The 27,911-nt window shown below is 38.4% G+C and overlaps 2 protein-coding genes across 3 annotated transcripts; both read right to left on the bottom strand.

The window, feature by feature from the left end:
* Positions 1–269: 269 nt before the first annotated feature.
* ska1 (spindle and kinetochore associated complex subunit 1) lies at positions 270–6,850 on the bottom strand. The gene is made up of 7 exons (XM_067433385.1): positions 6,700–6,850; positions 5,867–5,956; positions 5,496–5,620; positions 4,828–4,931; positions 4,518–4,658; positions 1,208–1,377; positions 270–937 (listed from the first exon to the last, which is right to left on the bottom strand). Exons 2-7 carry the CDS (start codon positions 5,952–5,954, stop codon positions 789–791), a joined length of 777 nt encoding a protein of 258 aa, XP_067289486.1. The 5' UTR covers positions 5,955–5,956; positions 6,700–6,850; the 3' UTR covers positions 270–788.
* An 851-nt stretch (positions 6,851–7,701) lies between these two features.
* smarcad1b (SWI/SNF-related, matrix-associated actin-dependent regulator of chromatin, subfamily a, containing DEAD/H box 1 b) lies at positions 7,702–26,593 on the bottom strand. Of its 2 annotated transcripts, XM_067433621.1 has the most exons (23): positions 26,177–26,593; positions 23,926–24,049; positions 22,363–22,525; positions 22,216–22,264; positions 21,948–22,045; positions 21,209–21,307; positions 21,034–21,112; positions 18,832–19,232; positions 18,543–18,739; positions 18,353–18,443; positions 18,148–18,247; positions 18,002–18,061; positions 16,596–16,671; positions 16,085–16,220; positions 15,758–15,889; positions 14,171–14,266; positions 13,850–13,967; positions 13,660–13,775; positions 11,476–11,664; positions 11,050–11,168; positions 8,304–8,486; positions 8,088–8,203; positions 7,702–8,004 (listed from the first exon to the last, which is right to left on the bottom strand). In XM_067433621.1, exons 1-23 carry the CDS (start codon positions 26,223–26,225, stop codon positions 7,943–7,945), a joined length of 2,853 nt encoding a protein of 950 aa, XP_067289722.1. In that variant the 5' UTR covers positions 26,226–26,593; the 3' UTR covers positions 7,702–7,942. The 2 variants fall into 2 exon arrangements, with proteins under 2 accessions (XP_067289722.1, XP_067289723.1); XM_067433622.1 differs by lacking the exon at positions 18,002–18,061.
* Positions 26,594–27,911: the final 1,318 nt, after the last annotated feature.

Genomic DNA, 27,911 nt, shown 5'->3' with positions numbered 1-27,911 from the left:
GTAAAAGTCATAAGTTTCCAGAAAAAATACTCAAGTAAAGTACAGATACTCAAAAAATGTACTTAAGTACAGTACTCAAGTAAATGTACTTAGTTACTGTCAACCCCTGGTAACTTTTCATGCTCGGTTGAGTTTTTGGTGAGAAAACAGGGGTAAAGTTGACAAGTCTGTTACATGAAAAGTTAACTGAAGCTGTTTCATTTGTCTCAAAAAATAATAAAAATGTCTAAACACCAATCTCGACAACTTTTATACTTTCAATACTGCAATTTTATTTGAGCTTCAATATTTTTCCACATTCCTCCAATAGAAATAACACGGCAATTAATTTAGAGTTTCATCATCACGAATAAAGTGACCCTTCCACAACATCAACTGTTTTTTCACAAAGTAGCCCGACCCAGAATGCAAATTTGCCATGCAATGCTTGTGGGAATTTTTTAGAACAAGATTTATGAGTAAATTAAGTCTGTTTTTGACATTGATTGTACTAAAACATAAATTAAATTTGTACCTCAAATGTTGAGCAGACAAATAGTTTTAACATTTAATGTTTGACTGTGTGCTATTGTTGTACAACAAAAAGTTAATAAAACATATATTACACATAAATCCATCTCTGTCAGGTTTTAGGTCTAAAAAGGGTACATAAGGATGATTTGACAAACAATTTGGATTCTGAAGTTCATTCCATGGCAAACAGCTCTCAAACAAACATCCTTTAGTGCACAGCGCCTTTTAAAACTCCATTCAAAGACATGTGATGGAGACGTGGGCGCCTATGACCCTTAGAGCAGGATGAAGCGTGTGATACCACCGCCTCGGACCTCCTTCAGACGCTGGCAGTGGCGTAGCATGTTCAACATCCCCACAAACCGTTTGTCCACTTTCAGCTGGGTGAACTCTCTGATGTCTTGCTCCACGATGAAAAACTGACCTGTGGGAACAAAACAAAAATGGATGATGGATGACCTCTTTCAGCCCATAAGAGCTTATTAAATACCAGACCAGGATAAATGACCTTAGTTATCATAGCACTTATACCAGTTCATGCGCCCGTGGCGTTAATAGTTTTTTAGAGCAAACAGTTGACTCAATTCTCGATGTGACAAGACTGTTAATACATGATGGACTACAGAGCTAAATGAGGTCAAATAAGCCTTTGACCTGCGGCTCCAGAACCGACAGACAGATAAAACTGTGATACCTTTGGTGTCTTTTGTCTCTTGGTCTTTAAAGCGCTGGTGGAGCGTGCGGGACACGTTGTTCAGGGTTTTTACTGACTGATGGAGGATCTTATATTTTGCCGTCACAGCTGTGTTGATGCTTTGCACTGTTGCGTTCAGCTGGTCGTACGTCACACGGCCTTTCATGTACCTGTGACAGCACACGTGAAGTTGAAGAAACTCCAGTAAATTGCATGTGAATTGCAAATATCTGAAAGATGCTGAATCAAAACAGATTATCATAACAACTGTTCTCTGGAATGCCAGACTCTGATTGGTCAATTGTGGTATTCTTGTTCCAAAACCTAGTGAACTCCCTTCCTTTTTACTCCCTGCATAGGGTATATTTCAGGGCTGTAACTGCCATAGACAATGAGGGGGACAAGACCCCCGAATAATTAGGAATGGCCAAATTGTCCCCCACAATACTTGATATTCCTGATGCTGCCCTGATGTACTCCATTACACACCGCTCTGTTTGTTGCTAGGATGACAAAAGCAAAATGTTACATTTTTAGGTTGTTCAGCCTCAGTGGTCTAACGTCACTGTCAGAATGAGTGAGATGGTCAATCAAATCCAAAAACATGCGAGGACTTACTGTTAGTGCAAATTCCAATGCGATACTTTAGTTACTGCACTGAAAGAGTGCATCCTAAGATGCAAGTAGCATTTAATATTTGACAACTGTTTTACGATAAAAACGTTCAGCGACCAACAGCACTATCAATTAATGCCAACTACTTGACATTTTTATGGAATACCCCTATTTTTAATTGAAAATAGGACATTATTTATGTAAAACCAAACGGCAACCTTCCCCAGTTCCTGTTGAAGCTATACGGAAGTGACTTAAACTGCAATTCATCGACTGGCCACTAGAGACAGGCTACAGAAGAGAGCAGAATCTCATTGAGCCCCATGTTAAAATGCCCAACTTCACATCAGAAAAAAAGCATATTTACAGCCTGGTACAAATTGTGGTTTTGGTTTATATGGATAATTTTGACCTTCATGACAACTGTGAGGGGGGGTTAATGTTATTATAACTAATTCGTTTACATTATATAAAACATTAAAGTTATGCATAAATAAGGGCGTGGCCACTTTGAGTGACAGGTGGATAGCCATTTAACCGCTGTCTTTTAGCCATTGCATCACCAAAGCTCCACCCACATCCCGCCTCTTTAATCATTTTCTGTTATCCGTGCATGACACGCGTTGACGCGCTGACAAGATGGCAACGGCCAGCTCGTCTCTACGGTTTATTGGAATCCTATGGGTGACGTCACGGACACTACATGCATATATTTTTTTACAGTCTATTTGTAAAACATAACTGAATTTGACGTGAAAAGAATATTTTTGCTTTTTTACACATGAAAATATGAGTGAATGTGTACATGTTTAAAAAAATAATAATAATCATTTGTAAATAGTTTGCTTCATATCTACAATAGAACTGGAACTTACTGTTCTTGTTTCTTTTTCTTTATTTCCTTGAATCCTTTAATAATTTAATTCCTTTTAATAAACCAATAAGACTAAGACTGTTCTCAGCATGGTGTAGTGACGTCGACACTACACATAGTAGGGCTGAACGATATTTTGTTTTAACATCGACATCGCGATGTGCGTGTGAGCGATAGTCACATCGCCGGCACATGCGATGTGAAGGGTATAAGCCCATGGTGTATTAAAAGAACGGTAGCACACAGTAAACACGTGTTTGTTGCTGGGGTGACATGCACGTTCTGCGAGCCTACACAGTGACTGGTTCGCTGTGCCGCTCCTCACCGCTCACGGCCAAACAGTCACTGACGAAGAGGAACCGATAGCCTTTTCGTACCAGAAATCATCTTTTTGTGACTATTTCGGCAACAAAAAGGAGGATGTTGACCAAAAAGACGTACTTTGCATGGAGTGTCTTATGGCCATAAAACAAGAAAACACCATCAATTTGTCTGATCACTTAAAACGGTACCACAAAGCTCTTTACGACGAATAAAAGGCAGGGCTCGACATTAACGCTTGTCCAGGACAAGTGGATTTTTTTGAAGGGACGAGTAAGAGAAATTCTCTAAAGAGAATTAGTCTAAGTGGCAATCGATATTGGATAATAATATATAAATATAATGAACTGACGATAAGGTCACGCTGTTGACGCTTGTGCAGCCTCTCGAGGAGAAATTACAACACTAGAACGTTTTACTGAATAGCCTACCATCACGACTGAAAATGACACTGATTTCATATGACAGTTCCATAAACAACTAATTAACATTCACTTAAAGTCACTTACATTTTAGATGAAATATTTAGTGTTTTTGTTCTATTTCAGCAGTGAAAATCATTCACAGCAGAACCGTAACGCGTCTCAATCACAGCAACAAGCGTGAATGATTCAGGGTTTGAATGAATCGTTTGAGTGAATGATTCAGTGACTCAATCATTAAGACGGTCACCTTCTGCCACCTACTGGAGGTTTAGTATCATGTTTACACATACTTTCCAACATTTATTTTTGTCACCTGTAATGAAGCTTGCTTATTAATGAAATGATTAATATCATGGAATGGTAATTATTGACTTTAGCCTGGATTGATGGCTCTCAAAATCACAATATATATCGTTGGGGGGAAAAAATATCGCAATTTAATTTTTTTTCTCCAATATCGTGCAGTCCTTACACATAGGTAACTTGTCTGTTGCCTCGTTACCAGTTTCTCTGAGCGCGTAAAAGCAGATCAACAATAAAACTAAAAGAAATACCTGATCGCCCTCCATAACAGTCGCAATATTAACATACTCACTTTAACTAAACTTGCTTTAACAAGGCAACGACTGACATGTTTGAATTACATTCCAAAGAGCAGCCATTATCAGCTCCACAGTGAAAAAATGAAACTGTAACTGGCCCGGACCTGCATGGAATGAAAAAGCGGCTAAAGTAGACGGCCGCTGTTGCTCTCTATAGAGTTTGGTGGTAGCATGCTGCTAAGCTAACGACATGCTATGATCAGCATAAAAAATGTATAGGACACACATACACATTTGGTAAAATAGCCACTTTTTTCATGCGTTTTTGATACTGAACAAAAAGCTCATCGCAGTGCATTCTGTGATTGTCACAAGGATCTCAGAAGGTACCATACCTTTCAGAACAGCCTTTACATCAGGATACTATGCTGTCTAGTTAGGGGTCTCACTGGGTTTTAGAACACAGCTATTGTTTACAGTTCTTTACTATATTTCCTCACAGAATTTGTTTAGACAGGTGTGGAAGGACTCACGGTGGTATGCTGTCAAACTCTAGGATGGTAATGAACTCCATCTCTTTGATCTGGTAGCGCTGAGGTTTCTTGGGGGGACCCGGTTCCTGAGGGGCGGGGGGCGCATCTGCCTGCCTGCTCTGAACTGCCACCTGTCCTCCACTGAAGACAAAAAAAAAAGCCAAAGTCATCAGTTTCAGTCAAACAGAAGCTGGCTAAGGCTTTATGTTGTTGAGTTTTTTTGTGGTGCTTCCTAATGATGAAGCAAACTGAATAAGGCACCATCCCCACAGTGGGATAGTTAGGATTGAGACACAAAAACAGGAAATACCCTTGCGGAGCTGCTTGTTGGCCTCTTTTGGGCATGTGCGGAGGGGTGTTGTTCTTAAGGTGATGGGCATCGTGCACGTCCTCCTGAAAAAACCCTTCTAGATCCTATTGGCAAGATAATTAAAAGATTCATAAGAGAGCAAAAATGTAACTTAGAACATAATGCACTTTTGAATTTCGAAAATAAAAAATGGTTCAACTGATGCAGAGTTGATTCAGAAAAAGCTCAGTTTCTCCCATCACTAAATGTTCCAATTACTAGTAGGGATGCACGATATGTCGGCCACCATATTGGTCGATACATGTTCATTTTTAATGTTATCGTTATTGACCGATAAGAAAATTTGGCAGATAAAAAGCTGATAAAAACACGAGATGCCCACTTAAAAAAAAGAAAATACATTTAAGTGCAACATATGCAGTGCAAGTCTGTCATATAGGCTACATAAAATTAAAATGATAACATTATAATTGTGTGCTTGGGATATGGCTTTAAATGGTGAGACTTTTGTTTTTGTAATCAGGTTCTTAAAATGATATGACAATTTGGAATTATTGTATTTATTGGCCAATGTATCGGTTATCTGGGAAATTTTTCCTATCGGTGCATCCTTAAACATTACAAAGATTATCTACAAAATAAAATAAACATTAATGAAAATATCACACCTTCAAATGCTTCAGCAAGTCTCTCTGCTGGCCCACATATCTCTCAAAGCGATCAAGAAGGTCATTGATGGCAGTGACTTCTTGCTCGATTTTGAAAAGAGTCCCCCGTTTGTCTGGATCTTTTGCTAAAGAAAATTCACATGAGACGAATCATACCACCAACAAAGAACACAATTTAAAAGGAAAAAATATATGTCAAGATTAACGGGGTAGAGAGGTACTGAATTTTCGGCACCAGAAATATCAGTTATCCCAATTTAATTTGCAATTATTTTCATGTTTCAGCTAAATGAAGACTCATTTTGTTTTTTGTCAAATTAAAAATGGGTTTCATTGCATCACTAGTAACAGGTAGAGTAAATGCAGCTTACCAACAGCTCGAAGCTCTAGGAGTCGTTTAATCATGGAAATTTTGTTGTTAATATGTTGTGTTACTTCCTCAAGCTCACAGTGATTCATTTCTGAGATAAAAAAATATAAGAGGTCAACAAGAGCATATTCAAAGAGAGGGCATGCTTAGGACTGTAACTCCCCTGCTTAGTAACACCCTAAGAACAAGCCAGATATCAATAGCAACAGCCTAGCAACTACCTAGAACACTTCAGCAACAGCCATAACTCCAAACGGTCTATGCTCCAAACACCACTAACTCAGAGTCAGAACGCGTAACTTATCAACCATAGACTGTAAAAAACAAAACAAAAAATCATAAAATGCAGAATGCAGGTACAAAAGGCATATATATATATATATATATATATATATATATATATATATATATATATATATATATATATATATATATAGAAACCTTCATGGATGCCTTTATCATTCGTTATTTTTTTATTTTTGTCTTGATGAACTTACACATGCATTTCACACATTGAACGCTACAGCCAACGACGACAACAACAACAACAACAATCTAACGTTAGTGACTGACCGCACTCTGCACACATAAAACACCGTTTAACAGTTCTCCTTCTGACTAAATGATCCGATACATACATAAAATATGGTCCACACCTTTTTTCAACAGTGTAACAGTTAACGTTAAATATAAAATAATCCTAAAACGACAGAAGACAGTAACGTTAACGTTAGCCCGTTTTGAATTGGTCTCAAAACTTTCTCTAACGACAGCTGTGGATAAATCGGCAACATTATCAGTTAAGTAAGAAAATGCAAACACAACGATGCTTACCTGCACTATGGATTTTTTTATGGGGTTGATTATTTATATATTTCAGTAAAGGATGTAAACTGTGAAGTCAAGTCAGATCGCGCCAATGTTTGAACCATAGGTTTGAACCACACACGCGCAGAAGGTATTTTGTGTTTCGTCCACGCACTTTCGTCAAACAGAAACTCCTCAGCATTTCTCACAAATTCATGGAGATCACTTTTATTGTATTTTTAGACTGACTCTATCTTGAATTCATATGTAATTAACAAGTCTTCTTTCTCTGATTTTGTTAATGCCGTGCAATATATGTTTGTTTGCTCGGTTTTTCATTGAGCGTCAACAACTAAAGATGTCTTCATATTAGGCCTACTGTGAATTAAATAACTGAAATTAGTATTTTAAGATTATTTTAGTTTTAGAACTAGTTTTTGGGTGTTTTTTTTACTTCCAGATTGTATTACGTTTTACCACGTTTTTATTTAAGTAGGACCATCATATGTCCATTAAAAATAGGCCTATCTAAAAAAAAAGTTCCAAAATAAGTTTTTCCAGCTATGCCATAGGGAAATTTGGGTTCCCCAAAGAGCTTTTCAGTGAACAGTTATTTTTAAAGGCATATATGTTTCATAATATAAAGCATACATAAAACATAAAATGTGTGATGGAAAGGTTCAGTGGATGTTAAAGGTTATTTAAGGAACCATGAATGCAAATAAAGCATATTTTTTTGAGAATATACATGAATATGAATGACTTAACTTTTATTTTTCTATGAACAATGTTGTCTCTTTAATAAACTCAAATAGAGAAAGTGCTTAATTCATTGAAGCATTTCTTTTAGGCATTAAATCGCATTCTAATACCTAAATGCTCATGGAATTTTCTGTACAGGTACCGTGCAGATCTCACTGAGGTCATTTTCACCTGTAAATTGACTGTGACCTTATCTGAGATGCTAAACCATGATCCACATTGAGACCAAAACCACAAAATTTGCAAAACAAAAATTATTTTAACAACAAAAATGTTTATTTAAACAACTGTAGATTTAAACCTTCACAAACACACTAACAAAAACAAACACAACAATATAAGTAGTTTTTCCAAGTACAGTAGAAATGTAAACATATCTTCTCATCTGAACCTCACATTTGTGCAGGTTGTAGGAAAATGCAAACTTAAATGTGCTACAGTACTTCTTTTCTTTCAGATTCAGTCAAGTGTCACAATATCACAGTACGTTTGGTGCCTGAGCCAGATTTCAGAGACCAAGAGAAGCTTTGAGCAGCGAGGTCATATCATCAGGTAATGTGTCCTCTTCATCTGGAAGAACAAAGCATATTTACATTAATTTTACAACAAAAAAAAAAAACACACAGGTGTGTCAAACACCGAAGTGTTCTTACCCTCCTCAGTTGCAGTTGCGGTCATCTCCTGCTCCAGTTTGAGTTTTCTTTCTCCAATTCGAAGCATGGCATCCTCAATGGAGTCTTTACTTATCAGCTTGATCACCTTCACCGTTCTTTAACAAGACAAATGCACTCAGATAAAAGCATGAGGACAAAATACCAGTGAAACCACAGAAAAGACTTTGTGGGACACACATGTGCAAGGTCTCTTACTTGGTTTGTCCCACCCGGTGGCAGCGGCCCTCAGCCTGTTTGTCATTGTAAGGGTTGCAGTCGATATCGTGAAGGATGACCACATTGGCTGAAGTCAGGTTAATGCCCAGCCCTCCGGCTCTGGTGGACAGCAGGAACACAAATATATCCTGGTCTGTGTTGAACTGGTCAATCAGCCCAATTCTGTAAAAGCCCAGTGAGATTTACAGTTACTGTCCATTTACTTAATTTGCATTTAGAAAACAGTGATTTACAGTACGCTAACAGTGGCAAAAGTTCATGTGGATCACAGGGTTAAAGAGTTAGTTCCCTACAAATGAAAATTCACACCCTAATGTGGTTCTAAGACCTTCATTCATCTACGGAACACAAATTAAGATATTTTTACAGAAATCCGAGAGTTTTCTGACCCCTCCATAAATAGCCAGTTAATTAAAGGGTTATTTCAGCCAAAAATGAAAATTCTGTCATTAATTACTCACCCTCATGCCGTTCCAGACCTGTAAGACCTCCGTTTATCTTCCGAACACAAATTAAGATATTTTTGTTGAAATCCGACGGCTCAGATGGGCCTCCATTGGCCACAATGTCATTTCCTCTCTCATGACCAATAAAAGGCACTAAAGACGTCGTTACAAAGCCAGTGGCTCTACAATAATTTTATGAAGCGATGAAAATAATTTTTGTGTGCCAAAAAAACACTACTTATACAGTGATGGCGGATTTCAAAACATGTCTTCCTGAAGCCTCAGAGCTTAATGAATCAGCGTTTTGAAATCGGCCATCAATACATAAGTTGTTTCTTTTTTTTTTGCACAAAAACTATTCTCGTCGCTTCATAAAATGATTGTAGAATCACTGTAGTGAGATGGGCTTTGTAACTTCATCTTGAGTGCCTTTATGGGTCTTGAGACATGAAATGACATTGGTGTCAATGAAGGCCTTTCTGAGCCATGGGATTTCAACAAAAATATCTTAATTTGCGTTCCGAAGATGAACGGAGGTCTTACGGGTGTCAAATGACATGAGGTTAGGTAATTAATGACAGAATTTTCATTTTTGGGTGAACTAGCCCTTTAACACTTTCAAGGCTCTCACCATTGCCCGATGCTGTTCACGTGAGCACCACGACGCATGCGTGTGATGCTGACGCAGGAGCTGGCCGATGGCGAGTTGGCGTTCTGAAGTAGAACTCGGAAGCCCTGTGCTGTATTTACAATGTTAACTACATAGGAGACTGACACTGATGAGAAGAAATTGCTGAAGTCTTTTTGTTTTTTTTGGGGTTTTTTTGGTGAACAAAAGTACCCTCGTCACTTCATAAAATTAGCGTTGTAGTCACATGTACTATTTTAACGAGGTCTTTTCTACCTTTCTGGGCCTTGAAAATGTTAATTAAATTGCTGTCTATGAAGGGGTCAGAGAGCTCCCGGATTTCTTGCTCCAGGTTTGGATGATCTCTATAAATAAAACAAAGTGTGGTTGGTCACACATTTTGGTAATATTTCCCATTTACATTATTACCACAATCATTCATTTAAGGTGGGCATGCTCTGCTCTAATTGGTCAGATGTCTCAGTCTGTTGTGATAAGTCTACTCTGTTCTGATTGGTGAGACGGTCAAGTCTGTTGTAATTGGTCTACTCTGCTCTGATTGGTCAGACAGTCCAGTCTGTTGTTATTGGTCTGCTCTGCTCTAATTGGTAAGATGTCCCAGTCTGTTTTGATAAGTCTACTCTGCTCTGATTGGACAGATGGTCCAGTCTGTTGTGATTGGTCTACTCTGCTCTGATTGGTCAGGCGGTCCAGTTTGTTGTGATTGGTCTACTGCTTACAGAACCTTTTGGAAATGAAATGCCAATTACCATATTAGAACGCTTCCTTGCACTTGTATATACAGAGCAACAGTAATGTCAGTTAAAACCTCCAAAGAGTCCTTATTCTTTGGAAGTGGATACAAAGTGGATTTGCTTTCTCAGCGTAGGAAACATCATCTCCTCGACACATCCTCAACACAAACCAAACTTTTCCAGGCCTCAACTACACCTCTGACACTGAAGACTGGTGTAATGACTAAATCACACGACTAAATTACATTTGAATGATAATTTGTCAGTATCTTTTACAGTATTTTTTTCAAATAAATGCATCCTCTGTGATCTTAAGAGACTTCTTTCAAAAACATTTAAACAAATATTACAATAAATAGAATATTATTTAAAAAAATCTTAGAATAAATATCAAACGTCCATTTTTCAGATTAAAGGGGTTTGGAATCCAAAGATCAAATTATCAAACAAAACGGCTATTAACAAACCCATAAAAACTTATCCGCACCTGCCAAAACAATAACGGCATAGGTACAACAAAAACCAAGATGGCTCAAATATAATTTTCAAAACAGAGGGTCTCTTCCTGTCTAAAAAGTGTGGTTTTTGGCCAGAATAAGAAGCCAATAGTCAGTTTCAACGAAACGAAGACAAACGAAGTTCAAGGACATGGATGAACAGCACTGTGTCAGTGAAGGAGACACCATCCTTGATTTATGACAGCTGTGACAAGACACAATAAACATCAGGTCCACCTCATCACACACTGCCAACATTACCGCTGTCACTCATTCCTGTCATGAGTCTGGACTTGAGCTGATGACAGAAGGACATATATGACGATGATTGGAAGAGAGGAAGGGTGGATTCTCCTATACTCCTATACTCAGCAACAATGGACATATAAGTGTGTTTACCTGTCACTCATGGGGGTTGAACCGTCCAGCCGGTTGTATCTGTGCTTAAGGTGTCTCAGGAACACCTCCAAAATGTCAAGCATCATTGTGAACTGGCTAAACAGCACCACTCGATCACCCTGGGGGAAAAAGAGAGAGAAAGTGACCACCCTGATTAAAATGAGAGGATGAAATGTAGACAAATTTATGGTATGGAAAAAGGCAGCACAGACGAAAGAATGTCATGTGGAATATGATGATGTCTACTGTGTGCTGTACTGAAAACCAAGCATATACTTACTTCTATAGTTGACAGTATGCAGTATGGTGTAATTTGGAATACAGTGCATTTCTCTGCACAGGTAAATAACTTTCATTATACTCTGAGGGGTTGTTTAAAATGTAATTTGGTCTGTGGAACATAACATGAATCTGTTTTCCCCAAACCTTCTCCTTCAGGGAGTTCAGCAGCTGTGCGAGGAGGCTGAGCTTCCCAGAGTCCAGCAGTATTTCTGTGTCGAGTTGGTATTCCTGCAGTGCAGAATACTGCTGACAGAGGCGGTGTAATTCAAAGTCTGAGAGCACCTCCATGTCCTCTTTGATGAGAGCGGGATCTGCGTCACGGTGACTCGGCTCCTGGAACGTTTCAGCCAATTAACGGTAAAACACACAGACTCTTCAAATAAGATGCACATAATAATACTATACTCAGATCTGGCATAACACTATGACCTAATATTGTGTTGGTCTCCCTTTTCCTGCCAAAACAACCCGGACCTGACAAGTCATGGACTCCACTAGACCTCTGAAGGTGTGCTGTGGTATCTGGCACCAAGATGTTAACAGCAGGTCAAAGTGGCCTCAGCCACCAGGGAATACCATTTCCATGAAAGGGTGTACATGGTCTGCGACAATGCTTAGGTATGTGGTATGTGTCAAAATAACATCCACTAGGATGGTCCCAAGGTTTCCCAGCAGAACATTGCCCAAAGCATCACACTGCCTTCGCTGGCTTGCCTTCTTCCCATAGTGCATCTGGATGCCATATGTTCCCCAGGTAAGCGACGCAGGTGCACAGGCACCCGGCCATCAACGTGATGTAAAGGAAAACATGATTCATCAGACCAGACCGCCTTCTTCCATTGCTCTGTGGTCCAGTTCTGATAATCACATGCCCAATGTTGGCACTTTCAGCAGTGGACAGGGGTCAGCATGGTCTGTGGCTATGCAGCCCCTAAACGCAACAAACTGCGATGCACTGTGTTTTCTGACACCTTTCTATCAGAACCAGCATTAACTTCTTTAGCATTTTGAGCTACAGTAGCTCGTCTGTTTGATCAGACAACACGGGCCAGCCTTTGCTCTCCATGTGCATCAATGGGCCTTGGCCGCCCATGACTGTGTTTGCTGGTTCACCACTGTTCCTTCCTTGGACCACTTCGATACTGATAGATACTGACCACTGCAGACCAAGAACACCCCACAAGAACTGCAGTTTTGGAAATGCTCTGACCCAGTCATCTAGCCTTCACAATTGGGCTCTTGTCGAACTCGCTCAAATCCTTACGCTTGCCCATTTTTCCTGCTTCTAACAAATCAACTTTCAGGACAACATGTTCACTTGCTGCTTAATATATTCCACCCACTAACAGGTGCCGTGATGAAGAGATAATCAGTGTTATTCACTAAACCTGTCATAATGTTATGCCTGATCGGTGTATAACGTCAATACAAAACTATTATATACTATATACTAAGACGGCAACTTAAAACTACAACGTCTGCCCTAATTGTGCTCATTCCCTGCTGCAGTTCTTTATGAAACATTAAGTCAAGATTGAACACTATTTCTGTTTTATGACCTATACCAATAAAACATAATTTTCATGTTTAAGTGTATGATCATAATGCAGAACCATATATTTTTTTAATTGCTTTAAAAAAAATCACTAAATCATCATTATACAAGAATAGAAATATAATATTTCAAGAATATTTTATTACTATTATTGTTAATAATGAAAATTAAAGAATTTATACTAATATTTGTTTATTATTTGTATTGTCTGCATAGCTGTTTGTGACCAATAATAACAATAATAATACATATTATTTTTTTAATTATTAATTAAAATATTATATTTTTTATTGTTGTTCAATTATTATGTTTTGTTGTTGTATAATCATAAATATATTTTTATTATTATTATTATTATTATTATTATTATTATTATTAGTTTCCGTATAGCCGTTCATAGACAACCATTGCTCTGAAATGGATTAAATGCATTCCTTTCACGGCAGCCTACTAATAAATAATAATAATAGTAATTCTTTATCAATAATAATAATATAATAAAATATTCATATAAAATATTATATTTTTATATTGTTCAATAATTGTTTTTATTGTTATATAATAATTATTCATATCCATAAATAATCCTAATAAATGGATTGCTCTTGGACAGAATAAGCTGAAAACGATAGTAACTTGCAATAGTGAGCTTGGTTTACCTACTTCAAATTAGAAAATGTAATAATTCCACCAATTTCATCTGAACCTAATAAGATCTAAACCTAATGTGGGGTTAACCAAAATTGAAAATTTCATATGAAAATATTTCAGACCTTGAGCATGAGCTTGCTCATGGCTTTGAGTTTTTCTGTGGTATAATACTGCCGGTGAAGGAGCGGATGGTTGGACATCTTTCTGAGCTGCATCATCACATTGGTCAGCTCGCGTTCTGTAGAAAGACATGCTTAATCACACAAACTGAAGCCAGTACCTTTTATAACACCATCTCCCTCAAATACATACTTTCCCTATTACTGGAGCACTTCAGTTTGTGAAAAAGAGCGTTGTAGAGTTCCTGCTGCCTCTCGGACATGGCACAAAATTCAACCTGCTCCTCTTTGGCGGGCAGCTGCTTTAGGACCTGTCGGGCACATCATCATCTGTCAGTGAACCACTCGAGTGCCCCAGAGTCACAGAGGGTCGACATGACAAGCAAAGTGCCTCATCTGCTTGTGAGACTGAATAATGCATTTGAGATGTTGTCCAACAGATTTCCACATTGGCATGCATTCTCAGTGTACATGCATTATGCAAAATGCTTATGGACTATGCATGCTGATGCACCTCGCTCTTCACACGTCTGAGGATGAAGGGTTTCATGATAAGCTTGGCGTGGGTGATCCTGTCCCTCTCAAAACTGCTCTGCTCCTCTGAAGATTTCTGGTGGAGACAGATGAAAGAAATATCTGGAACTACATTTTTAAATTTACTAAAGAAAATTGAAGTGGTACTGGTCTTGATGCTAGGGTGTCTCTAGGGCATGGCAAAGTGGTTGCTAGGGTGTTCTGGGAGGTTGCTAAAACACTGCTAAAGTGTTCTGGGTTCTTTCTGGGTTATGGCTAGGTGGTTGCTATGGTGTTACTAAATGGTTCTGGGTTTTTTCTAAAGAATTGCTAGGTGGCTGCTAGGGTGTTCCTACAGTGTTCTGGATGCTTTCTAGGGGTGTTCTGGTGTTTTCTCTAAATAACGGCTAGGTGGCTGCTAGGGTGTTGTTATGGCGTTCTGGGTACTTTCTAGGGCATGGCTAGGTTGCTACTAGGGTGTTGCTATGGTGTTCTGTGTACTTTCTCCAGAGAATGACTAGGTGGTTGCTGGGATGTTGCTAAGGTGTTCTGTGAGCTTTCTAGGACATTATGATTGCTAGAGTGTTCTGGGAGATTTCTCTAGTCTAGAGAATGGCTAAGTGGCTGCTAGGGTGTCCCTAAGGTGTTCTGTTTGCTTTCTAGGGCATGGCTAGGTTATTGCTAGGATATTTTGGATGCTTTCTTGGGCATGGCTAGGTTGTTGCTAGGGTGTTTCTAAGGTGTATTTGGGTGCTTTCTAGGGCGTGGCTATGCGATGTGGTGTGTATTATGTAAAACTTACTATGTAAATTAAATTTGAAAGTTCTCTAAATGATAATTAACCAACTATAAATAACAATGATTAACCAACCAGAACTCAATATTGTAATGAATGTTGTCAAAGGTTTAATTAATTTTTGAAAGTGAATGTAATCACAGAGGTGATAATGCACACATATATACATGTTAGCTAAATGTGTGTGTGTGTGTGTGTGTGTGTGTGTGTGTGTGTGTGTGTGTGTGAGTGAGTGAGTGAGTGAGTGAGTGAGAGAGAGAGAGAGAGAGAGAGAGAGAGAGAGAGAGAGAGAGAGAGAGAGAGAGATACTAGATCTACAATACTAAAATTATATAAATTATTTCAAGAATGCCTATATTTATATTCTACTCTTTAAGGTTAGCAACAAGAGCACATATAAGTTCATCATCGACCTTGATGTTTTTGTTAGTTTTGGGTGCTTTTCTAGACTAGAGCATGGCTAAGTGGTTGCAAGGGGGTTGCTATGGTAATGCTGGTCGTTTTAGCAACAAACCTCCACTATAATATCAACCCTATCCACCTTATTTTGCAGTATGGAAATAAGCTATTTTCTGTGAATGTTCGATTCATTAGCTGGAAATAAATAGAAGAATAACAAAGTTCTTTAACTGTAAAACTATTTGCACTACAAAACAGTGTGCTTATTACTATGAAAATATATGAAAATAATATGTTAAGAAATATCAGTTTGCAATATCAAGCAGCGTAAGTAACCAGAAGCGGATGACACCTGGAATCCAGACACATTGATGGACATTTAAGTTCTCCTACCATGGAGAACATCTTGGAGATCTGTGAAGTGCTGCTGGAGAACATGCTGGGCATGATGAAGTTGAGCAGGGACATGAGCTCAAGTAAGTTGTTTTGCAGTGGGGTTCCAGTGAGCAGCAGACGATATTTGGCCTGGGGGAACACAAATGGAGGAGAAACCTGAGTGCCTGAGGGGCAAAGGCAGTTTAACCCCATCTTGGCTGCACACAATCCTGCTTTTACAAAAACAGACGTGTGGCTGTAATAGAGCTCAAGGCATTTATTCTTAATGACCACTGACACGTTGCTACGGACGACAGCTATACATGCAACTTATGGTGATCTTACGTTAATGGCCATGAGGTGTCGGTAGCGCAGCGAGTTCATGTTTTTCAGCAAGTGGCCTTCGTCGAACACGGCATACTCCAGCTTGAGCTTGCAGAACAGGCTGCGGTCACTGTTATTTCCAATAGCCAGGTTGTAACTGTGCACAAGAGACCATTTAATGAGCTGAGGTATTAAGGGGCAGGACATGAGGCACAGCCACGTTTCATTACCATAAATAATGAATGGGACAGGGTCATTTTACTTGGACCTTTTCACGTTCACTCAAACGCTGAGTATTTCATCATTATTATGTCTTTAACAGGGGTGCTTATTTTCTATGCTAGCTTCACGGCTTGTGGCTCTGTGTGTGTGACAATGTTCAAAAGATACATATTTCCCCAGGCACCTTGTACTCTGTGCCCTGCTCGGATTTGTGCGCAGGTGGTCTATGAAGGATATGACGCCTTGACTCTTTGAGGGTTCAGGGCAAGAACCACGGGTACGTTTAAGAGCTTGAACTTTTGATACTCACGTGGAGACAATGATGTTGTAGTCCGCTATTTGATTCAGAATCTCATAGCGCATATACTTGCGATCCTCAGCAGACCCTACCAAAAAAAAGTTATACTCACATCAACATTTTCTTTGATATGTTAGATTAAAAGTTAAGTCTCATTTTTTCCACGCTAAAACATTTCGTTTCCCAGTTTAACGAGTAAATGAAGCTCCTCCAAAAATATAAACACTGGGGTTTAGAAGAATTAGGGTCAGAAGAACTGTTGCCAAAGATACACTTATCAGGCATAACATTATGACAACCGACAGGTGAAGTGAATAACACTGATTATCTCTTCATTACAGCACCTGTAATGAAGAGATATATTAGGCACCAAGGAGGATATATTAGGCACCAAGGAAGCATGTTGTTCTCAAAGTTGATGTGTTAGAAGCAGGAAAAATGGTCAAGGGCAGGTTTGAAAAGGGCCAAATTGTGATAATAGACAACTTGGTCAGAGCATCTCCAAAACTGCAGCTCTTATAGGGTGTTCCCATTCTACAGTGGTCAGTATATAGCAAAACTGTTCCAAGGAACAGTGGAACCGGCGACAGGGTGATAGGCGGCCAAGGCTCATTGATGCACGTGGAGAGTAAAGGCTGGCCCGTGTTGTCCAATCAAACAGACAAGCTACTGTAGCACAAATTGCTCAAGAAGTTAATGCTGATTCTGATAGAAAGGTGTCAAAATACACAGTGTATCACAGTTTGTTGCATTTGGGGCTGCATAGCTGCAGACTAGTCAGGGTGCCCACGATGACCCCTGTCCACCGGCGAAAGCGCCAACAGTGTGTGAGTATCAGAACTGGACCACAGAGCAACGGAAGAAGATGGCCTTGTCTGACGAATCACATTTTCTTTTACATCACGTGGATGGCCGTACCTGGGAACACAAGCCAGCGGGACGGAGATGCTTTGGAAAATGTTCTGCTGGGAAACCTTGGGTCCTGCCATCCATGGGGATGTTAATTTTGACACGTACCACCTATCTAAGCATTGTTACAGACAATGTACACTCTTTCAGATGCTGTGGCCTCTTTCAACAGGATAATGTGCCCTGCCACAAAGCACCAAGGGTTCAGGAATGGTTTGAGGAGCTCAACAATGAGTTTGAGGTGTTGACTTGACCTCCAAATCCAAGTCCAAGTGGAGTCCATGCTTCGACGGGTCAGGGCTAGTTTGGCAGCAAAAGGGGGACCAACACAATATTAGTACATTATGTTATGCCTGATGGGTGTAAAGCATGCTAGAAACATAACTGCAATAATGATCTAATCATAGACTTATTTGCCACACTGGCCAGGCAGTGTGTGTAATTCATTTTTGTGCATTTGGCAAAGAGCAAAACCTGTAAAAGATTTGCAAAAAGATTCTTGGTTTTACCATAATATACAAGCACTTTGAAACTGGGGCACCAAAGTTTCAGTTCCCGAACCCAATTATCTGTAAAAGCAACAACACATTTAGATGATTCAGTTGGTTTGATGTCGTATGCTGATTGTTATTTAGATGCACATTTCTCTGTTCACCAAGTGTAGAAGCAGGAACGGTGATCAGATGAGGCCCACGGTTTCCCTCCTGATAGAGATAGGCCAGGAACGAGATGGCCTGGATGGTCTTCCCCAAACCCTAAAATAAAAAAGGACATCCTAATGATTAAATGTGCAGTTAATGCTATGTAATGAACATTCAGATCACTATCACTATATCACTACAGAATTATTATTCCATTACCATCTCATCTGCCAGGATTCCACTAAGTTTGTTCTGATGTAGTAAAGCCAGCCAGTTCAGTCCAATCAGCTGGTATGGTTTCAACTGGAATCTAGAACAGCAAATATTTAACCCACAGCAATATTAAAAGAATATATCATGCCACAATTAAAATGTCAATTTTTCCACAATCTATGATGTTTAATCTTACGTGCTAGTGAGGATCTGGGGCTGGCTCATAGAGCCTGGGCCTTTATTCATCATTTGGGTCACATCTTGGATCAGTTTTACCGATATCTCCTCACACTTGCTCATGAGACCTTTAACAACTTCCCTTTCCTTCAGAACCTCCCGACATCCTGCCAGCAGCTCAGCGGAAAGACCATTTCCTCTGTGCATGGCATAATCCTGAGAAAAAGATATGCAAAAGTGTCGCTCTTTGATCATGACCTAAATGTTCTGGCGGTTACAAACAGAAAGCAAATTCACAGTTCTCTCACCAGGTCTTTCCACTTTTTAAAGGGTCTCAGCTCTGTGATTTTCTGAGCCTTCTTCAAAGAGCATCCTGCAATGAGTGTGAGCTCATCTGCTGAAGCGGTCTGAAAGAAGTTGAGGATCTCAGATTTAAGTTTGGAAAGAGTCTCGTCTGATTGGTCAGAGTCCGAGTCCAGTAATACATTCACAATAGAGGCCTCAGAGTCACTGCACTCCTCCGACGAGCTCACATATACGTTCTTTGTCACTACTGACTGCTTTGCACTCCTGTCTAGAGGTCTGCGTGGTTTCGGTTGGGGTGGGCTGGGAAGTTGGATAACCTGAGCTTGTTGGCGGGTATTTGCAGCCCGTCTGGTGCGTTTGGCAGCAGTGGATCCTTGAGAGGCTTCATCCTCAGACTCAACCACTAAACATACAGAAAGAATGTAAGGTTTAGGACAATTACGACGCTTACGCTGATTCTTTGTTCTAATATGCAGTCATGTTTCTATCTAAAATTAAATTAAAATTATGTAATTGCCAAACAACTAGCAGTTCAATTTATGCTATTATAAACATGAGTCCAGGAGAGACCATAAGTTGACATTTTAGGTAAAATGTGAAATAATTATTGTAATTTTTTTTCCTTCTGTGATCAACAGACCACTGTTATAGCTGGGAGAGAAAGAGAAAGAAACCGGTCATTAAAGAAAGAAAGAAACATTTGAATTTAATAGTTAATAAATAATTTCTAAATCATGCTTAAAGCTACACTGTATAACTTTTTTAGTTTATTCGTAGCTAAATACACTTAGTTCTTTCAAAAATATATGTGCTCATTAATGTATATTTACTTCTTTCAAGTAATAAAGTAGTCTCGTAAATTTATAATATGCCATTGAAAATACATACGGGTGAGGGGTCGAATGGCGGTCGCCATGTTGCCCCTCCATCTTGAAAGTACATTAGTCAAAGAGGGACATACCTATAAATTCAAGCTTCGCCTTTCGCATTTTAACACTCGATGGCACCGTGTCGAATGTGAAGAGGGGGATTGCCATGTTAATCATAGACTAAATCGGCCACCGTAGGAGTTAAAACAAAATCAAAATTGAGAGGAAGAGAAACCATTATTCACTGGATGGTCAGATACCTCTTCACTACTAGATGGGGGAAAATATCACAGTGTAGCTTTAATCAATAGCTGTATTTTAATAAATATTTATATATTGCAATTCCATTTGGTGTCACTAGAGGCAAAAGCTAAAAATTATACACTTAATCTGTGTACAATTTTCAAAAAGATGCTTGGTTTTACCATAATATTCAGTAATTTGGGGCATCAAAATTTACGGTTCACAAACCCAATTATCTGTTTCTAATATTAACTCTTTCCTCATCAGCGCCAGTATTACTGATCATTATTGAAGTTTTATGGCCCCCAGAATATTTTAGCTGTATATCTGAACATGCAATATATCATTTTGCAGTAAACTTGCACAACATTTTTGAATGAATAATTTATAGATGCAAGGTGGTCTGTTATTGCAGGGACATCAACTTTATATTTTCACACCCCTAAACATGACGCGGAACAAAACGGACTGTGATTGGTTGCGTTACATGTCAGTCAAAGTCCTCTTGGACGGTCATTGACCAATGAAATGGCTACGTGAGACTACACAATCCTATAGCTCATCCTGGATCGACATTTCATTCAGTAATATTAGGCAGTTTTGATTTAAATGCTGCTTAATATTGATGATTTCATTATTTTACATATGCTATTGCTTGTTTCTGCTTCTTCTTCACATGTATTTTGATCAGGAGATTCAGTACTCTTTTAGAAGATGCGTAATAGCACCCCCTACCGCATAATAGTGAAAACACGGAAATGGCTGGGAAACATGTTCTCATAAATGATGGAAAATGCCTTCAATGGTGGGGAAGGAGTTAATAAAGTATGTATATACTATCCAAAAATACTTCATCCACCATATCATCATTGTCATGATCTATGATGTCAGTCAGAACACCATTCTCTGCCATAACTATGAAGACTCCTCTGCAGTGGCCTCATGGGATAATAAAGTGTCTTTTGGCTATTGTTTCATGAGAATTGTGTTACTCTGGCTTACTGTTTTTCACATACTATAGTGAAGTATTCAGACTCGTGTCTAATACACTTTTTCAAAGCTGTGCACAATAAATCTCCTATCAAACCTCACCAAGATCAGAGAACATTCGTAGTGTTTCCAAGGCATCCTCAATAAGCCAGCTGTGTTCCTGAAGCACATCCCTGAGTTCCTGTGGGAAGCCACACACTTTCACTTTAGGCCTTAAGCTCAAACAAATATCTGATTTACATACTAAAATGGCCAACTTCTCTTAGTGATGACTCACATTCTTGTTCAAATGAGGGAACTTCCTCTGTAGTTTTCGCAGCATACGTTCCTGATCTTCAGGTCTCGGCTCAGGCCCATCTTCCTCTGAATCATCCATCTAATAAGACATAAAACTGTTGTGGCCCTGAATACTGGAGGGATGATGTATTTTTGTAGGCCAAACCCCAGAAACAAGTTCACATTTTAGCACTTTGTGTCCATAATCCTGAAGTCGATTGGTTTTATGAACGGATTTTTGGTTAAATTCTATAATCAACACAAGCTGAGGATTTTTTCATGTTTTAGTCTAAATGGGACTACAGATGTTTTCAATATGCCGAACAGATAAACTAATTTGCTCACTAGCCCGCTTTCACAGCCCAGTTGTGTTTATAATTGCACTCTTGCAAACCATTTTAACTCGAATCATAAACTTTTGTTGATCGCAGAGCTTATTTTTACAATCCAACGGTGAATGAAGAATATTTTTGTTGTTGTTGAGGGAACCAGGGTGATGCAAACTACCGGGATGGCCTACAAAAACCCACACTCTCGCCAATGACGAATGACGAATAGACTAATAAATCGTCTTGAAAAGGTATTAACTTTAACCTGACAGTCACAGGTAGAAAGACATATTGTTGGTGTCCTTGATCAGGACACTCTTTTCAATTTAGCCTCTGTGGATTTACAGTCAGTATTGAGAGGCTCAGAGAGGGAACGGTCCACGGTAATCCAATGACTGCGTCTGAGCTCACCTCAGAAGCCCGCCTCTTTCTACTGCGATGGGAGCCGTCGCTCTCCTGGGAAGTGCCACACATCTGCTGCTGTCTCCTCTCATGGACCGAATCAGACGCTGAAAAGGAGAGCATGTCAACAAGACTCAGCAACACACGAATCAATGCAGCAAATGCATCTTCACCTGAGACTCAGCTGGATTCAGCAATACTGAAGCCATCCAAGCGCTCAATGAGCTTTTATCATGGGAGCGGATCAGATTGATTGAGTGACTCTACTCATCTGTACCTGCAATCCCGGACGTCTTCGGGGGCGAGGGGTGCGCACTATTGGACACCTAAAATGTCAATGAGATGATTATTGCCATGCAACCCAAACGATGGTTGGAATGCACCCAAAATTGTCCCACTGGGTCTAGAAAATGGTTGTGCTTACCATTCGTGACCTCTTCTGTAGCGTTTGTGGAACTTGTGAGGTAGATCTTGTTGTTCTGTTGTGCTTCGGCCTTCTCTCCATCTTCACCACTGTTACTTCCTCCTCGTCAGACAGCGATAGCTCTTCCTCAGACGATGTTGCTTTTTTCTTAGGCTCTACTTGCCTTGATATCAAAGTATAAAACATATCATTATACAGTTTTGTAGAGCTAGAATTATTTAATAGAATCGTTTTCATTATCAGTTAATCTCAGTAGTGATGGTTCAAAGCACATCCAGACTGCTTTTGCTATTTCCATTGTGTAGTTTTTGTAGGGCTGAAAATAGTTGATCAAACTGGTAATGAAAAAAACAATCAACAACATTATCGAGTAGCGGGTTTAGTCTCAGTGACAGACAAAAAAATGTGTTATCAGTGACAAAAAAAGCATGCACTGCATCCTGTTAATTTGATCAAATATAACAATAATTTTACAAAATATTGTTAAATAGCCCACTGTGCTTGTGTAAAATGAACCTTAAAAAAATATACAGTAACAATGTTTCATGTATTACAGGATGGCAGATTGGTAGAAAGGCACATGATGAATCATCATAAGTGGCCTGTCCATCTGTGATACTAAACATTAACAAAATAATATAACTGTAACACAAAACCCCCTACTTTACATTACTGATAACAAAAATGAGAATTATCAAATATATAATCAAATATAATCGTATGTGATCATCCAAGGACTTGAATGTCCTTTTATGTTTAATTCACCATAAATTATATTGTAATTCGTAGTTTTTCCTTTCAAAAACCATACATTTGTCAGCATTTTAACTTACAGTTAACCCACTAAAGTCATCATGAAATCAGAAAGGACGAACCTTTTTTATTTTGATAGAATATTGCAGTTATTAACATAAATCATTTTTTCAAGTTCATAATAGATGCTAAATAATTATTGTGCCCTTGTAATCTTTAATTAAAATAAAATCAGTCCCTCTGGCAGCAACATCTCTTCTCTGATGATGTGTTTACTGATGCGGGTGCTGGACAACCTGTCACTTTGTCTGGCTATCACCAGACCAAGCTCAGTTTAATATTGAACATTGGTCTGGTGAGTCTGCTCTGTATTTTCTACTGCAAAAGAGGCGTGATCAACGAGCATAATTCAAATGACTCTAAGTAATTGGATAGTCCTTCCAGGTTAGTTGCAGGGCGAAATCAAATCGCTGGCAGATCAGGCCGGGTTTACCCAGTCTACCTGTCACTCACATGAGATCCACTAATAGCAAACTACAACCAATCAGTTCCCCAAGGACAAAACCAAGTCCTGCCCAATATTTTTTTCTTATTCAAGAAGCCTTTTCACTCAGATATACGCCACAATAGGGAAGAAAAGACTAATACAACTTCCATTACATGCTGAGGCGACTTAACAGGGTTTTACTGTCACATAGAGTGTTCGTAAAAATGTCAAACATTTTTACAGCGAGGGAATGTTTTATATTATGTCATTTATATTTATTATATTATATCAATCAAGCACAAAAACTGAAGTTGATTACTGACCGTACTGGCATCATGGAACTGCCTGATATCTCAATATCAGAGCCAGTGTCAGAAAGGGCAGTGGAGAAAGATGATCCTGATGGACGCTTGGTTTCAGGAGTCTCTGGAATGATAGTGTCTGGCTCTGTTGGAAATAGTAAGCATTTCTGTGACAAAATCACAATGCATGCCCTTGAGAGTCTTATTACTATGCTGGAAACACTGCTCAAATATTCCTCAGACATTTATTTTATATATTATATATATAATATTTTTTTGTTATGTTGACAGCACATTGTGCTATTGCATTTTGTGATTATTTTGTATGAAATGTTGAAGTTTACAGTAAGTGTAAGGCCAAGTGACACTAAGCATTGTTCTATAATTTATTTATTTATTATTATTTTCATACTATATAAAACTGGTTTTAATTTTGGCATGACTTACGGGGCTTTTTTTTTCTCTCATAACAGCGAAAATAACAAAGGTGCACTATGCAACTTCCGGTCCACTAGAGGTTGTCTATTCAAAACAAAGGCATAGTTTGATGACGCCAAGTTTGAGCGTAGCATCTTGGGACATGTGGTCTTCACCTCACAGCCAGTTGAAAATAGGACTGAATAGGGAAGAAATCACATTCATGAATGCGGTTATTAACGTTACTGTAGTGTAAAGCAGAGGAGGGCCGAGTGTTGTGGGGCTGAGCACGGCTGCTGGAGCGACTGTTACACAAACACACGGCTTGCGAGCACCGGGACTTTTATTATGACGGGACGGGACACAGTCGCCGGGAGCCCGCACTATTTCCGCTTTTCCGGCCATTGTTATGAGGTGATTTTTATTATATTAAAATGATGTTATGACGTTACTCTGTGCGTTCGCTCCGTGGCTGCTGTGACACTTGCTAAGAGTAAAGCGCTTCTGCCAAATCTAACTGGAAACAGAGGGTAACGCAGATATGACGCAATTGATAGGCGATTCCCTCAAACGCTATGCTGAAACGTGCCAGGTCATTGGTTAAAATAGCAATTTTCTCACAATTTACAAATAGTTGGAAACATTTGGAATATTGTAAGTACTAAACTGTATAAAATATTATATAACACTGGCCTGGTGTCTTTTGGATATTTTACTGCAAAAATACTACATAGTGCACCTTTAAAATACTCACATCATTCAAAACTGTTCTTTTATTTGTATACACTCATAATAACAACAAACCATTGTGCTTTTGTAAAAAAAAAAAAAAGAAAAGAAAAAAAGAAAAAGAAACAAATAAACAGGATGCATTTTTCCATTTAGGTCTCCTTTTTAGAGTGTCACAAAAATAAACCTAAACTTAGTGTATTGTCACTTTAAGAATTATATCTAGGCTATAGAAAGCTTGAAATGTAACATTTTGAAATGCAACATTAAGCAGCCCATATATAACCAACGAGAGATACAGAAGTAATCTGCTCAAATGTAGAGGCTTATAATGTGTATGTGCACTTACCAACAAGGCATAAGAGTGAAAATATCGCTCTACTTGATTAATTAAAATTACGGCTGTCTAATCGCATTTCAAAATAAAAGTTTGTGTTTACATAATATATGTGTGTATTGTGCATAATTATTATGTATATAACACACATGTAAATAGTTAAGAAAATATTTATTTTCATATTATAATATTCCTTTTATAATAGTATATATATATATATATATATATATATATATATATATATATATATATATATATATATATATATATATATATATATATATATATATATATATATATACCCACATTTATACACACCTGCAAATATTTCTTAAATATATACACGTATGTGTGTGTATTCAAATATACATAATAATTATACACAGTACACACACACACACACACACACACACACACACACACACACACACACACACACACACACACACACACACACAAGTTCATCATTATTATGTAAATGTTACTTTAACAGCTACGTTTAAAAACACACACACAAATCGCACCCTGTATAGGCTACACACATTGATAGAATAAATCAATATATAACCAACGCAATTTGTAATATTTGTATACTTAATTTTCATCAATTTATTATAGGTTGCTATGATAAACTTAAATGAATGCTTTTTTATTTAGTAACCATTGTAGGATGAGTTAGCTACACTATTTAGCTACATTAAATCAAATATTATTTAATCATTCTTAATTATAGAAGCGAAAGAACAGGGTCTATTTCAAGTTCATGCTGTCAAACTTAACACAGCCTACCCGAGGGATCCCCATGATTTGAGGATGCTGGTCCTTTCTTTCTCCTCATTGTTCACTTTTATGCGTTAACATCAGCTGAATCCAGGTTCACGCATAATGCCATGCAGCTTAATCGATACAATCATTCGTCGTTCCCCGAATTCGCTATCTATCAACTGTAATGAGCTGTTTTTTTGGATAGGAATAGCATTTCTCTCTAACAAAGCATTCGCTCAACGGCGAGCTAATAAATGATTGCTTTGTCAATAAACAGCTTCGCATCGGCATCGGTCATCGGTAATGACCAGATAGCGCTGTTTAACTTGGCCCATTCCTATGGACGTTATAATCTTTGGGATATTTCACCGGTGTCTAATGTATTTGATGAATGAAGACAGCGTAATCACACGCTAACCGGTTGTAACATCTGTAACTACGGTGGCCGTGAAGGTACGCACGTCACAGGGGACCAAAAAAGACTATAAACTTTAATCATAGACTTTAATGCAGTACAATTTTATTGTATCTTAATTATATATATATATATATATATATATATATATATATATATATATATATATATATATATATATATATATATATATATATATATATATATAGGCTATATGTCTGTATTTAATAATGTTGCAATAATATCATACTTATACATACTAGTAAAATAAAGGGAGTTAACCGGAAATTAAAAGCAATATCATACTAGTAAAATAAAGTGAATTAACCGGAAATTAAAAGTAATTTCATGAATTAGCTAAATAATAATAAATAAAAAAAATTAAAACACGATACATATGAAACCGAATGAAACTAATAAGAAACTCGTTTCCTATGTGAGAATGCAGCAGTTTACATACAGGCATGTATGAATGGCTGGGTTTAAATCCGCACTGTATACAAAATCAGTCTCTGCATGAATCAGTCGTGTGCAGAATTTTCCTTTCATTCAAACTGGCTCCGTGATGCCCGACTGTGAGCAGTTGGTGATTTGATTGACAGCAGTTCTGTGTTCATAAGGATGCAAGTTGGCAAGAGTCGAGACAACAATAACAAAGGGTTTTCAGATGCTGCTGACGCTGCGAGGTGACGTGCTGCGACTGCGGTAATACTGCAGCGACTCTTCCTCACGTGCTGCTCTTCATATTATGGCTTTAGGTACATAAGATACACTGATTCTCAGTGGGTCTATGGACACCGTTTTGTTGAGCAGACGCATTACATAATCCAAATATGTAAATTATTGAAAAGAAACTCATTGTTTAATTACCCATTTTGTTTTTGTTGGGAAATTGTAGAAATGAACTCGTTTGTTTTCACTCAATTTGTGTTGTTCTACTGTTTAAAAGGTCCGTCTCACGAGTAAACAAGTTTTAAGAATGTAGTCAGCGTGCACGTGTAGCCTACTGTCTGTGACTAGTGGCGATTTTGATTAATCCAAGTGAATCAAATCTTTTGAATCGGTTCACTAAAACAATTCATCCAGATAATTTTTGCGGGTAACATCAATCCAAAATGAATGGCTGTGGAATTGCATACTTCCCTAGTAGGAGAAAATAGTATGTGACAAAAGAAGTAGGCTAAGTCCAAATTCACAGTAGTCATAAAAGAGAAGACAAAAAGTACCCAGATGACCTAGGTACAGTGTGGGATTAAGTGTGGATATGATGAACACTTTACTATCCCATGAGCTACACAAGTGAGGCTGATAGTGAAAACATGGCAAATGGGGCTGCTGTAATCC

Source organism: Pseudorasbora parva, chromosome 23 (assembly GCF_024679245.1).
Source record: "Pseudorasbora parva isolate DD20220531a chromosome 23, ASM2467924v1, whole genome shotgun sequence".
Taxonomy (NCBI): Eukaryota; Metazoa; Chordata; class Actinopteri; order Cypriniformes; family Gobionidae; genus Pseudorasbora; species Pseudorasbora parva.
The sequence above is the reverse complement of the archived record's forward strand: the minus strand, read 5'-3'. Positions and strand labels throughout refer to the sequence as shown.

Bases quoted from the DNA above. Each gene is read 5' to 3' on its own strand.
- ska1 (XM_067433385.1), bottom strand. From the start codon at position 5,954: ATGAATCACTGTGAGCTTGAGGAAGTAACACAACATATTAACAACAAA. The intron at 4,932-5,495 runs GTGTGATATTTT...TCTTGCCAATAG, and splicing joins ACTTGCTGAAGCATTTGAAG to GATCTAGAAGGGTTTTTTCA. The intron at 1,378-4,517 runs GTGAGTCCTTCC...GTGCTGTCACAG, and splicing joins GAGTTTGACAGCATACCACC to GTACATGAAAGGCCGTGTGA.
- smarcad1b (XM_067433621.1), bottom strand. From the start codon at position 26,225: ATGAGGAGAAAGAAAGGACCAGCATCCTCAAATCATGGGGATCCCTCG. The intron at 13,776-13,849 runs GTATGTATTTGA...GTCTTTCTACAG, and splicing joins GTGCTCCAGTAATAGGGAAA to AACGCGAGCTGACCAATGTG. The intron at 11,169-11,475 runs GTTTGGGGAAAA...TTTTTCCCCCAG, and splicing joins TGAACTCCCTGAAGGAGAAG to GGTGATCGAGTGGTGCTGTT.